General features: G+C 38.0%; 1 protein-coding gene across 4 annotated transcripts in view; it reads left to right on the forward strand.

Moving 5' to 3' along the window:
- The first annotated feature begins 1,544 nt into the window (after positions 1 to 1,544).
- The window catches only part of ETV1 (ETS variant transcription factor 1), a 66,847-nt gene continuing 55,858 nt past the window's right edge, over positions 1,545 to 12,533 (forward strand). The window contains exons 1-4 of one of the 4 annotated variants that reach the window (XM_072033609.1): positions 1,545 to 1,644; positions 2,422 to 2,555; positions 3,350 to 3,437; positions 5,183 to 5,230. In XM_072033609.1, coding sequence (XP_071889710.1) covers positions 2,511 to 2,555; positions 3,350 to 3,437; positions 5,183 to 5,230 — 181 coding nt within the window. In that variant the 5' untranslated portion in view covers positions 1,545 to 1,644; positions 2,422 to 2,510. Of the gene's footprint in view, positions 1,645 to 1,721; positions 1,913 to 2,155; positions 2,288 to 2,421; positions 2,556 to 3,349; positions 3,438 to 5,182; positions 5,231 to 12,533 lie in introns of those variants that run through there. The other 3 variants (XM_072033610.1, XM_072033607.1, XM_072033608.1) reach the window with 3 other exon arrangements.

Consider the following 12,533-nt stretch of genomic DNA (forward strand, 5'->3'; position numbering starts at 1 on the left):
CTTCCAAGCCCATCATATTCCCCTGACTCAGCAGCTGCTCTAGTTTGGGCATGGGTGTAACTAAGAGAATGATGGAATCATTATCCAGGAAACTGTTCTTATACCTGTAGATTTTTATTTCTTTATTACACACCTCAGAAGTGATGTACAGGAGCAGCAACTTAGAGATTTGGCCAAGAACACAATTGAATTATTATCTGTTTATACAAGGTTTAGAATATAATCAAGTACCCTCCTGTAATTCCAGGTGTGCTCGCATGCATGTGGGGAAATGGCAGCAGCAAGAATACAGAAAGCCAACAGCAGGTTGTGGAGATTTTTCCTGAAAATGCAGTACGGGAAGGAGGATGTGGTGGCAACATGGGTCTTCAGTCTTTGTTGTCTGGACAGGACCAGTAGCAAGTGAGTATGAATAGTGAGATCAGAACAGAGCAGAGAGGGGAAAAAGTTGCAGAGGAAAGTAATATACTTCAGAATACAGAGAAACAACTGTCACTTTTCAATACAAATTAATCTAGAAGAAGTAAACCAAATTTTGCTAATACCAATGTGGGCAATCTGAACAAAAGGAGATTTCTTTAGTTGCCTTTACAAACTTAGCTGTAAAAAACAAACAACAACAACAAAAAAAAAAAAAACAAACAAAAAAAAACAAAAACAAAAACAAAAAACAAACTCGGAAATGGCTGAGAGCAAAGTTGGACCTGGTCACTCGGGGATCTGTCTGTTGGTTGTGAAACTGCATCAGATCTTAAAAATCTGAAACTTTGCATCTCACAGCAAGCCCTTGTCAGGAGTCCTAACTATGCCCCCCGATTGCTGCAATACCTGCAAACCTGTGCTCAAAGCATAGGTATGGCTGCTGTATGAAACCACACAACCTGCTTTGTTGAATTTTGGCAGTTCAGAAAATGCAAGTGTATTCAGACACAGCCTTCCAACAGCCACTCTATGCAGAGAAAGAAACTCACTTTGAGAAGCCATCAGAAATCCTGAGCTTTTCCAATCCTGGCACTACTGTACCAAAAAACACACTCACTCACTCTGGTGCCTCAATGCAGCCAAATTCTGTCCACAAAACCTAGAAATTGTGTCATCCTAGGAGAAGTAACAATTGCTTTCTATGATTCAGCTAAAATATAATAACAGTAACAACAACAAGAACAGTAACAACAACAAGAACAATAATACTAATAGTACTACTGATAATAATAATAATAACAATAACAATAATAATGATAATAATAATAAAACAACCCTGGGATGCCACGGGGTCGTGACAGAGCGGTGCAAAGCCTCTGAAGTGCCGTGAGCCTCTTGCTGTGTTCACCTCGTCCTCACCTCTGGGCTCCTCGAAGTTTGGTGGGACTGCTGTGCCATCAGAAAAAGCGGGGCAGAGTGTGGCGGGGGAGGGTGTTTTCTTGCCTTTCTGGAGCCAGGGAGGCTAAACTTTATTTTATTTTATTTTTTGGAGGGGTGGGGGCTGAGGTGGGGGGGTGAGACCGGGGCTTGCCTTGCCACCTGGGGGCTGTGGCGGCCGTGGCGCGGCCGCAGCAGGATCCCGGGATCGGTGTGGTGGCACGGAGGCGCATCCGAGCTGTGATTTCCGAGCCCCCCGGCGGAGAAGCCGAGGGCAGGGCTGAGGTTCGCCCTCGGGGCCGGGGCCGGGGCCGGGGCCGGGCGGCGGGCGGCGATCCGGCGATCCGGCGGGGGGCGCGGGGAACCAATGGGCGGCGGGGATCCGCCGGCGCGGCTCGGGGGCCCCTGGAGGAGGAGGAGAGGAAAAACCACGGGATTGAGCTCTGTCAGTGGCGCTCGCCGCTTCCGAGGGGGAAGTGCCGGGGGATAATTAATGTTTTTATTAAATTTGGAGGGAATTTTTTCGCAGCCGACCGCCGCGCGTGGCCTTCAGGTGGGTCTTCCCCGCAACTTTGCCCGGCGCCTCTGAGGATCGCGCGGTGCTGGAGGGTGGCGAGAAAGCGATCGTGGGGGAGAAGGTGGCCGGGGGTGCGTGTGGGGGTGTGTGTGTGTGTGTGCGTGGGTGCGGGTGCGTGGGGGTGCATGTGTGGGGGTGTGCGTGGCGGCGGCCGGCGGGCGCTGCCGTGAGGTGCGCGGCGCCGATCGCCATTTCGAGCCGAGCCCACGTTTGCGAGCCGGGGCTGCCACTCGCACGGCTCGCCTGGGGCTCCGGGGGGAGCGTGAGCAGCCCCTGCCTCTCGCCTGCCTTTCCGCTCCTGCCTCCCGGGGCTTTCGCGCCCTGTTTTCCTGGCAGAAGTGCGGAACCCAGGTGAAGGCAGAGAAGGGAGGGTTGTTTTTATGAATGGGACTCTTTGAGGTTAATTAGCTATGCAAATTCGAGCAGTTCATTCATGATTTTTTTTTTTTTTTTAAACCTAAAAGCCATCTTGTATTCCCCTCTAGGCTGACTGGAGGCCAGATCCCGAGGAAATCTCCAGATCCAATGCCCAATAAATAAAACACTGGGCTAAGACTTGTGGAAGAACCGCAGGATGGATGGATTTTATGACCAGCAAGTGCCTTACATGGTCACCAATGTGAGTGATCACTTCAAAGTTGGTGTTTATAAACTTGACTCCGACTTATTTCTGTGGGGGAGTTTTGCAGACAGAGTATCTGCTTTGTTACTGCTGTAGGGGCGACTCTTCATTTGGGAGCTTTGCCTACAAGATGGGCTTATCTTCTTAGTTATTTCAATAAAGCATCGTGTTCTTTTAAAGACAGTTTTGGGATGATTAAAAAATCATGCACACGCTTAGAGGATCAGAGAGGCAAGAGCAGCAGCTGCATTCAAAGTTTCTGGCTGCATTTGCCTGCAACACTCAGAAGAATGAAGTTGAGGCAAACCTTAACGTTTTATTTTTCCTTTGCTTTCAGGACTTTGAAAACAATTTTATAAGTAACACAGGAGGGAAACAAAGCTATCAATTAGCATCTTATATTTGGATTCTCCTGCGTAGCGTATGCAGAGAGGATCTATGTGCTATTGTGTAGGTTTGTGTGCTTTAGATGCTAAAAATACATGGTTGGTATTGTGTTGCTACTCGAACACATTACATATGTATCTGCACAAATAGTTGTCTACATGGATAGCTAGAAATGTGTTGCATTTAGACACAGGAATCTTTTGGAAGATGTTACGTACTCAGTATCTTCTGCTAGAAGCTGGAGGCTGTAAGACGATCATTTCCCTGTTTGAAAACGTAAAGAATTCATGCTGGCTTTGAGTATTCTTAATTAAATGGAAAAAAAAAGAAAAAGAAAACAACAACAACAACAACAACAAAACACAACTCAGATTTCTAAAGTAACTGATCTTTCCTGTTTATAGAATCCGCGTGGGAGAAACTGTAATGAGAGACCGACAAATGTCAGGAAAAGAAAATTCATTAACAGAGACCTGGCTCATGATTCAGAAGGTGAGGGCTTGTTCTACTCTCCCCTCCTCCCTCTTACTTACTAATGCAGAGAAGCTTTCTGAGAGCTGTTTTTTTAATTTATTTTTGAGGTATATTTATCTAGATCAATCTGAATAAACAAGACAAGAAAATTTCATTTACTGTTGCAAAGCAAACTGGCAAAGGCAAAAACTGATAAAGTTGATATTCTTTTCCTTGACTTACCCAGTTGCATCTAGGTATCACTGCACATGTGGCACATGGATGGCATGCACTGAGGCCAAGCCTTTGCAGCGTCTGACACAAGTCACAGAGACAGTTCATCTGGCTCTTTCACCTTTAGGCCTCATGAGATTCAGGGCTTTCCATATTTCCTCTAGGCTTCTAACATCTTTTTTGCTGTTGCGTGTTCACTGGTGGTTGCAGGAGTGGGAATGCTGGTGTGGAGACCACTCTAGCTTTTCTGTAGAGCCAGTAGTCAAACTCCTGTTGTTTCTGTTACTGTTCCAGTGCCAGCATAACACTGATAGGGTTAAAAGCCCTGGAAAATGTAGTTAAGGAAGCCTAGAATGGAAGATGAGAGCCAGAGGTTTGTGACTTAGTCCCATCAGTAGCTGCTCGCATAACCGGTGCTTGAGATCTGCAGTCTAGTTAACATTTCTCTAGGTTAAAAGGTCAGTTTTAACCTATTATGAAATTATGAAAGACATACAGGAGAGTATATAGGGGCCTAAATCTTAGTCCTACATCCATCTTATCAGGATGAGGACACCATGATATGCTTTTAAAACCTTAATTATTTGCATATTGCAAAAGTTTATTCTAGGGCAAGTGCAAAAGAAAACCACTTTCTGCTTGTCAGCGAAATGATTTCCCAAAACGAACATGAGGTATCAGTCCACAAAATAAATGAATAGCTTCTGTCATTTAAGTGTATGTAAATAGCTATATGTCAGCATTCATAAAAGAGGAAGTCATTCGCAAAATACAGTAAATTAAAAATAAACCATTCGTCAGTTCAAATATCCTACTTAGCAGTCCATAAACAGAGTTTTCGTAACTGAGTTTCTGAGCTTTGCAAATAATCAGAATGCTGCTCTGATATGCACCCATTATAACCAACTGATTTCAGTGAACTGAAAAAAGGTTATGCTGCTGCAGAACTCAGTCCATGGAGAAAGTGGTTTCACTTTAAAGAAGTACAGTAAGTACAGTATAAAGGAAATAGTGGCGATTCTCCTGTCATATATGGTAAAACATGAGGGGAAGTACAAAAGGTTTTCCATTTCTGTTTGCTGTTGCAGCACCTCAGGTCGTTGCTTCAAAATTTTTATATGATCATTATGACCCTGCTAATAAAAATATTCAGTCTTTGCTCAGGCACAGCTTGCATTAAATTCCAAGAGAGGCAGATATTGCAGGAGGAGGCCTGGGATTTATAAGGAGAAATAGTTCACCTGTATTACAAATACCAGCAGTTTTAACTTTTCTCTGTGTTGCTGAATAAGCCTGTTATTTTGTAGAACTTGATGAATATTCTGGTTATTATTTCAAGAGCCAATAAAATAATACAGTAAGTACTTGTTATACAGGTGTAGAAAAATCATTAACTGCAACCAGAAAATATCTAATTTGTCTATATGTTTGATTGCCAAAATAGAATTCACATGTTCTTCAGGGGAAAAAAATGTATTTTTGAATATATTTTAATCTTATGAAGAGATTAAAGGTGTGAATCTTTTATCCCTGTGTTCATCTTTTCGCAGAACTCTTTCAAGATCTGAGCCAATTACAGGAGACATGGCTTGCAGAAGGTAAGGGAAAAAACTGCTTGTAAAAAGAGGAAAAACAACTCTGGAGGGAAAGAAAAAAAAAAAAAAGTCCTGAACTTGCTGTCTTAATGTTCAGCCCAATTAATTGAGCTCTAAAAGAGCCACCTCATGTGTCATGCATACATTAGAGCCTCTGATGAGTTTGTCTTTGGGGACTCTGGGGCTGCTCTACCCAGTGTCATCACAAATTACCAGGAGAAATTGCTTCCAGCTCACAATCACATCTGCTTTTGGCAAGAACTAATGCACCAAGACTTCAAGTTCTAAGCCTCTGTTCAGATTTTAATTGCAATTGATCAGGTTTATATTATTGTACCTCGAGAGACTACATACAGCCAGAACTGGGCTTGCTGTTTCCTTTAGAGCAGCACATATAATTATTTGGTGTTCTGGTGGAGTACTTTTCTGATGGCAGAAATTAGTTTCTCTGGGTTCATCGGGACGGGATGCTTCAAGATTTAAGTGCAAGTGTCTTCTTTCCACCTTGTTCACAACACAGAACATTAGGTGTGTATGGAATACTTTAAAAGTACTAATTCTTTATTTTATTTTTTTTACTGAAAGCTTAAAATATTTTGCATGCTATTTTTTCTTCCTATTTGTAGTTGTGAGATTGTGTATTGGATGATTAGAGAACTGACATCGGTCTTTTTTACACCTGTTTGTGCTTTTAAGTATTTTGAATAATCTTTCAGAGCGCATTCTGCTGAAGAGAGAAGGATTAAAAACAATAATTTAGAAATCTGAATTTAGAGTAGCTATTGAGAGATTCATTTACCAGTAACAAAAAGATGAGCTGCTGCTGTAAGATAACTTTAACAAAATGCAGAGGAGCTTTCTGCTTGTTGAAGTGTTTTTTTCTATTCAGCAATGCTTTCTGATATTTTTCCCTTTATATTTACTGTACTGTTTATTTCAAGCACAAAGATTTTTATACATTGTCTGTTCTTAATATTGCTGGTTTAAATTTTAATGTAAACTTCTGAAATAAATCTGATTTTGATGCATGCTAACATAATTTTTCCAAATTTGTCCTGATTTAAATGAATGTGGGTATTCACATATGTTTATTTTTTATTAGGGACTGGACTATGCACAATTGTTTATAGAATAGATATTCAGCTTCTGTGGGAAGGGAGAGATGTTGGGGTGAGCTGCTTGCTGCTGGTTTTCATAGAAAGAGGGAAATATTGCTGGTGACTACTTGGCTACATACTGATTTTTTTTAACAGCTTTATATGTAGTTAGTCAAGTTCTTAACCTACGAATAAGTTGTGGGGTACTGTTTATTCTGCTGACATAATTATTCTCCTAGCATTATTTTTAGCATGTAGTTATTTTTTGTGTAATCAAAAAGTCCTTTTTAAATTAATGGAAGTGAGGTTGTATTTTTATGAATTAATATGATTCTTTCCTGGTCGTTGGAAACAGAATGTCCTGCAACAAGATAGTTTTTTGTTTGTTTGTTTGTTTAGTTCTTTTTTGTAGTATAATGATCAGATATAATTGTAACTGTTTCTCTGTGGTAGTTTTACTAAGGATCTCTATTTTGCATCAGCTCATTCATTTTAACTAGCCAGAAGTATGTTAAAATACTATTAGAAAGATACTATTTTTAGATGGAGAGGAGAACTTTTACTTTGAATTTTCACTGGCATAGATGTTTTTGTTACTGAAAATGATTTGATATCTTTGATCATAAGTCAGAAAAATGCAGGAAGATTCATAATGCATGTGAAGATAATGTAAGTTTGAAAAATAATATGGAATATAAAATGGATTTAATAATTTCTACAGGTACATAAATTACTGTAATGGCAAATGGGGAAATGCTTATTTTTGTCTAGAATGAATTGTTTCAAAGCATTCTTTTCCCTTTAGTTGTGCCTACTTCACTTCATAAATTTAGACAGGATTTGAGAGAGAAAGGTGTCTAGTCCTATGTCAGCTAGGTGGAAAAGCCTTTGTAAATGCAGATAGCATCATCTGGTAAGTATTCAAAAATAATTTTAAAAAATAGGAAAAAGTTGTGTTTTCATATAGCAGCATTAAGCTGCTGTATGTTATAATAATATTTTTTTGGCAACATATTAAAACAAAATATTACAGATTTTTCGGTGTTCCAGAAATACTTCATCTGTAAGTTTAAGGCCATGCCATGTTTTTAGCTGTTCCATAAAACACAAACCTTGCATAGCTTTTCTAAAGGCTAAGCTGAAACTAGAAGAGTCGAGATGAGAAAATCAAATACTGTTTTATTAAATTGAGCACAAAATTTTATTAAAACAACCAAAAAAAACAAAAACACAACACCCAACCAACTACTTTTGGTAGTCTTTATAACATGCTAGTGCTTGAGGATATTGTGGCTCTGCTCAAATGTCTACATGGATGAGCTTAGCCAGGAAACAGATTTTGAAATCAGACTTGTTTACCCATTGCTAGATGTGTCCATTTATGTTCTTCTGGACCTTCATAGGCTAGAAGTCTGCCAATTTGGCAGCATCAGTAATGTTTACATATTTCTTTTCATAATGCTCTGGAGCCAGGGAAATGACCATGAAATTTTAAAACATCTTGACCCTTTTTAAGAAAAGCAGTGGCAGCTGACCAGGTTTCTCCCACGAGTTCAGATCCCCAGTGGGGAGTAACCAGGTCAAAAATCTACTTATTAGTTAGGAGAAGAAAGTGAGTTGCATTTTATTACATGCAAAGAATGCTTGCTGATTTTTTTGTTTTGCTCTTGTTTTATTTTTCCTAAAGCTATCCATACTACATCACATATTTTAGCCTGGAGATCATTTACACTTAACGTCACCTGTGAAAAGTTGGTAGCAAACAAAAAAACACAAAAGAAATGTGTTCTTTTCCACTGAAAATGGTGAAGGTTCATACATATAAAAGAATTAATAAAAAATGTAAACAATTTAGTAATCTCTTTAATATTTTATTACTCCATAATTAACAAGGTAAATGCTACTTGCAGAAAACTTACAAATGTGTTCTGCTAGCTGCACAGTAGATTTTTATGGAAATGAGTTTTGCTTTTTACTCTGTGTAGCATTAAATGTACAAGAAAGAATTAAATTATTTTGATGTAAAACTTGGTCTAAATAACTCTTGTCACTTGTTATGCAGGACAGAATATAGATTATAACTGTTTCCTGAGGCCAGAAATTGAAAGTGGGAAGCCTTTAATAATTGCTTCAGCCTTCAAACTTGAAAGGAAATAGTTAAAATTACTTCTTGCTATCCAAGGCAAATATTCAGATATTATCTTTAGTTTTATATTTAAATAACTTGATGGCAACATTTTGTCATGATAAAATTATAAAATGAATTTATTGATTCCGTATATTTGGAATTAGATTGGTTTTGGCAGATAGCGATTCCTTCAGTGACTTGAAAAAATTGGTTCAAATATTAATCTAATGTTATCTCATCATGGTAGCTGTTTTTATTCCATAACAAAAAGAAGAGAGAAAACAAATTCTTAGTGAGTGAGAGCCTCCTTTGTGTGGTGAAAGCATTTGGGTTTGGGAGAATAATAGATTAACCAAGAAACAGATTTTTTATTAAAAATTACTCTTTCAGATACAGATTCCTCTTACACTCTGTCAAAGATATGTTAAAAGCATCCCAAGCGAAGACAAATAGTTAATTTATGGACTGGATCTGCTTCTTAGAGTGGTAGATAATCTGCTGTACAGCTGGTAATAAACTGAAAAAATAAAATATTATGTTCTTTGGGTGACTTGAGAAAATACAAAAGACTTAAACGAACAGTAAGATGTTCGAAATAATAGCTACAGGTAATGGGTTCATGCCTCTACCATAGTTTAGCTAAATTAAGTGGATGGCTTCTACCGGCTACCAGGATCTAAAAAATGGTTTTTGGTATCTGAAAATAACTTATTTTTATAGTTAATATAAATAATTAATACCCACATTTGAGGTGAACTTTAGGAGATAAGTTTCTGCCTTCTAGTTTCTGCCTTTCTTTTGGTAAAGGATGCACCAGTGTTGCCTAATCTTATGTTGACTTCTAGTTTATTCCTTAAGGAATAAACTAGAGGAGGATAAGGAGGTATGAAAATGACTAGTTTCTAGTTCTTAAAGAGGTCTTCAATTATGTCTCTAGTTAAAGTGGTTTCATTTAAATCACTGAAAATGTGTAGCAGCTTACTCTGACTAACTAGTTTTCTCCTGCCAAAAAGTTGTAAAATTGAGCCAGTGTAAGGCAAATGCTATGTAGCCGTATTCAGCAGCTATCCATGTTTTCCTAGGAGCAAAAATTGTTGAGAAAGGATGCCTTAATACCTTCATAGCCGAGCTCTGGGCATACAGTAAAAAACAGTGAAAAGAATAGCTTTTTTTTTTTTGGATTCTAGTAGTCTGACAGATTCAGTTTTTAAATACTCATAACTCTTGATCTTAAGTATTTGTGCAAAAAAAAAAAAGGGAGAAAAGTTAGATTAGGCAAAATGGGAAGGGTGTGTGTGTTTTCTTTTAAAAAGAAATCCAGAACAAATAAAACCACCAGAAATCTACAAGTTTGAAAGTTTGTATAATAATAAACTTTTTAATGTTTTCCTTGTTTGCTGGAAAAGTAAATTCTTTTTATTCAAAATAATAATTTTCAAAGGCATAATGGGCTTTGCGAACCGTGAGGGATGTAGCAAAATGTTAAATGCAAGTGTTCCTTCTAAGCTATTTTTTTTCTCATTTTTAGTATAGCACCAAATGAAGAGCAGATTCTGCAAACCCATCTTCATATTCCTAGGGATTATTCACATAAGAAAGAATTTTGAGATCTGGAGCTAGTTTTGAACTGCATTTAAGTTTATTAGTCAGAGCATCTCACTTATGTAAAAAGGGCTTGGTGTTGTTTTGACAGCAAATCCAGTACTTATGGGAAATAATTTTTTTTAACCATCTTGAAATTTGTCACTGTGTTGCCTTCTGAATGTTCCTTTGTTAGAAACAGTTGTTCCTCTGGAGAAAAAAAAAGCCAAAAAAAAAAAAAGCAACAAAAAAATCAACTTCCTACCCCCTCGCCCCCCCTCCAGCTCTTTCAGGAATACTTAAAATTTATACAATCTTTCAGATATTCAGAACTGACAATGAATCAAAGAAAACTCAATAGACTCATTACTTCTGAGGCCTGAAGTCTTATTTTAGCTCCAGCCAAAACAGTACTGGCCATGTATAATTTCCTGTCAATTTCAATTTCTTTTGGCACTTTGAATAAATCACTGATATTTTAAAACAAATGTCTCTTGGCTCTAAAAGTGTAGCTTGAGGTCAGAGAACACAGCACCAGAGGAAGTGTCATGATACCCAAAATAAAGTTTTAAGTGAAGCAAGGAGGTTTGCAGCTCCTTGTTTTTCTGGAAAGTTGCTGTTTTTTAACAGGAACACCTTTCCCTGGAGTGTAGTTTTGCTTTTGGAAGCAGTTTGTAATTGGGAGAAGGAAGAGTTAAATTTAAGCCCTTTATAGCTTGCTTAACTTTTCATTTATTAAATACGTTCCTCAGCAGGTCTGCGCTACATCTTGAGACAAAGCAGTGAAATCAGTATGTTTATGCCTAAAGTTCAAGTTTACTTTGCTGTAGCTTTCTGGAAGGGTGTGACATGAAAAGCTTGTGGTTGGGGCCACATGGTTCATGCTGGACTGTGTTTTTGTGAATGGAGGCAGAACTCCAGTTCTGACTGCTTGTCTTGAGGAATTGCTTCGGAGATCAGCTGTCTCATTCACTGGCAGAAAGAATGACTCATACATCTTCTGCCTTGTTTGGCTCCAGGTCATTGTTACAGTGGATAGAGCTGGTTTTAATTAAATATTAACTCCTCTTGTCCTGGATGCTTGTTAATAGAGACTTTTTATTTTTGTTTACTTTCAGGGAAAGCAAGCTAACAGGCTCTGGGTTAAAACTTTTTTTTTTCCTTTTTTTTGAATTGCTTTCCCCTTGTAAAATGTGCTGTCAGTTCAGCTTTTTGAAGGTTTTTAAAACTCTGAAAACTACAAACAAGTATTATGCATTTTTGTGCTGTAAATGTTTGCTTTTGACAAACTGTTTTTAACTGAGTAGGTAGTGAAACTGTAAAATCTAAACTGATAATGTCCTTGAGATCATCATTAACATTTTTGTGCACTTCCCAAATCGTCTTGAGATGGTATAGCTATAATCAGAGGAAAAAGAAAACTTTTGGTAATAACCTAGACAGAGCTGGATAGTTTGTGCTGCAGATATTGTCTACTTCAGGAGTCTGAGACTTGATGGCTATGAATGCAGAATGAACTGATGTAGCTGCTTCTGCTATTAGCAGTAAAAGCCACGTGCTTAATATCCTTCAAAACCTTTTATTAGCCTTTTGGTATATACTTCCCTTCTCAAACCCCCATAATTAAGTAGCTCAGGGAAATAGTCTCACTCAGTTAGATGATTATTTCAGGTATCTTTTTCAATTTTCCTCTGAAAGGCAAAGTAGAAAAAAAAACCAAAAAACAAAAAAACAAAAGTTTTGTGATTTATGCATTAGTCCTGTATTGAGTATGTTAACAGAAGACCAATGAAGATTTTATGGCAGCCTTGCTGAATTGCAATATTTATGAATAAAAGAAAAGAGGAAATGAATGACATACGTCTGTAAATGTGCAGACTGTTGCAACGCTGCAAGTTATGTTTTCCTTTCAGACATTCAGGTTAAAGTGTCTTTACCTGTCCTTTTAATTTGCTGCAAAGGCTGCCTGTAGTTATCCAAACTCAAGGTATAAAAGCACTCTTCCCTTTGAGTAATGGGATGATGTATCCAAACCATTTGCCTTCTCACAGCAAGACGCTGTCGGAAAAAGGCTATGTATTGGGTTGATGGTCGCTTGCATTTATGCAATATAATCATGTGTAAGTTGCAATTCTGCTAGTTTAAACAAACAAACAAACAAAAAACAGATTAAATAAGGAACAATTTACTTTCTCATCAACAGTTAGTGGGTCCTTTTAATTTCTTTTTATAAGCTTGTGTGCTTATTTGTAAGGTACTGATGCTATTAAAAATAGATTCCAGTAGGAAAAGTATGTTCCTGGGTTGAACATTTTGGATGTTATTCTTTGTTTTGTTTATATTTGGCAGGGTTTTAAACACTTCCTAGCTTGCTGTATTCCTTGTCCTACGGAGGCTTTTAAGGCTATGTCAGTATTGTGTTTAAAATACATTTTGACAGCACAGTCTCCACCTGTTTCTACAGTACTGATGTACCTTGATTTCTATTATATATGTCTTC

Source organism: Anas platyrhynchos, chromosome 2 (genome assembly GCF_047663525.1).
Source record: "Anas platyrhynchos isolate ZD024472 breed Pekin duck chromosome 2, IASCAAS_PekinDuck_T2T, whole genome shotgun sequence".
Taxonomy (NCBI): domain Eukaryota; kingdom Metazoa; phylum Chordata; class Aves; order Anseriformes; family Anatidae; genus Anas; species Anas platyrhynchos.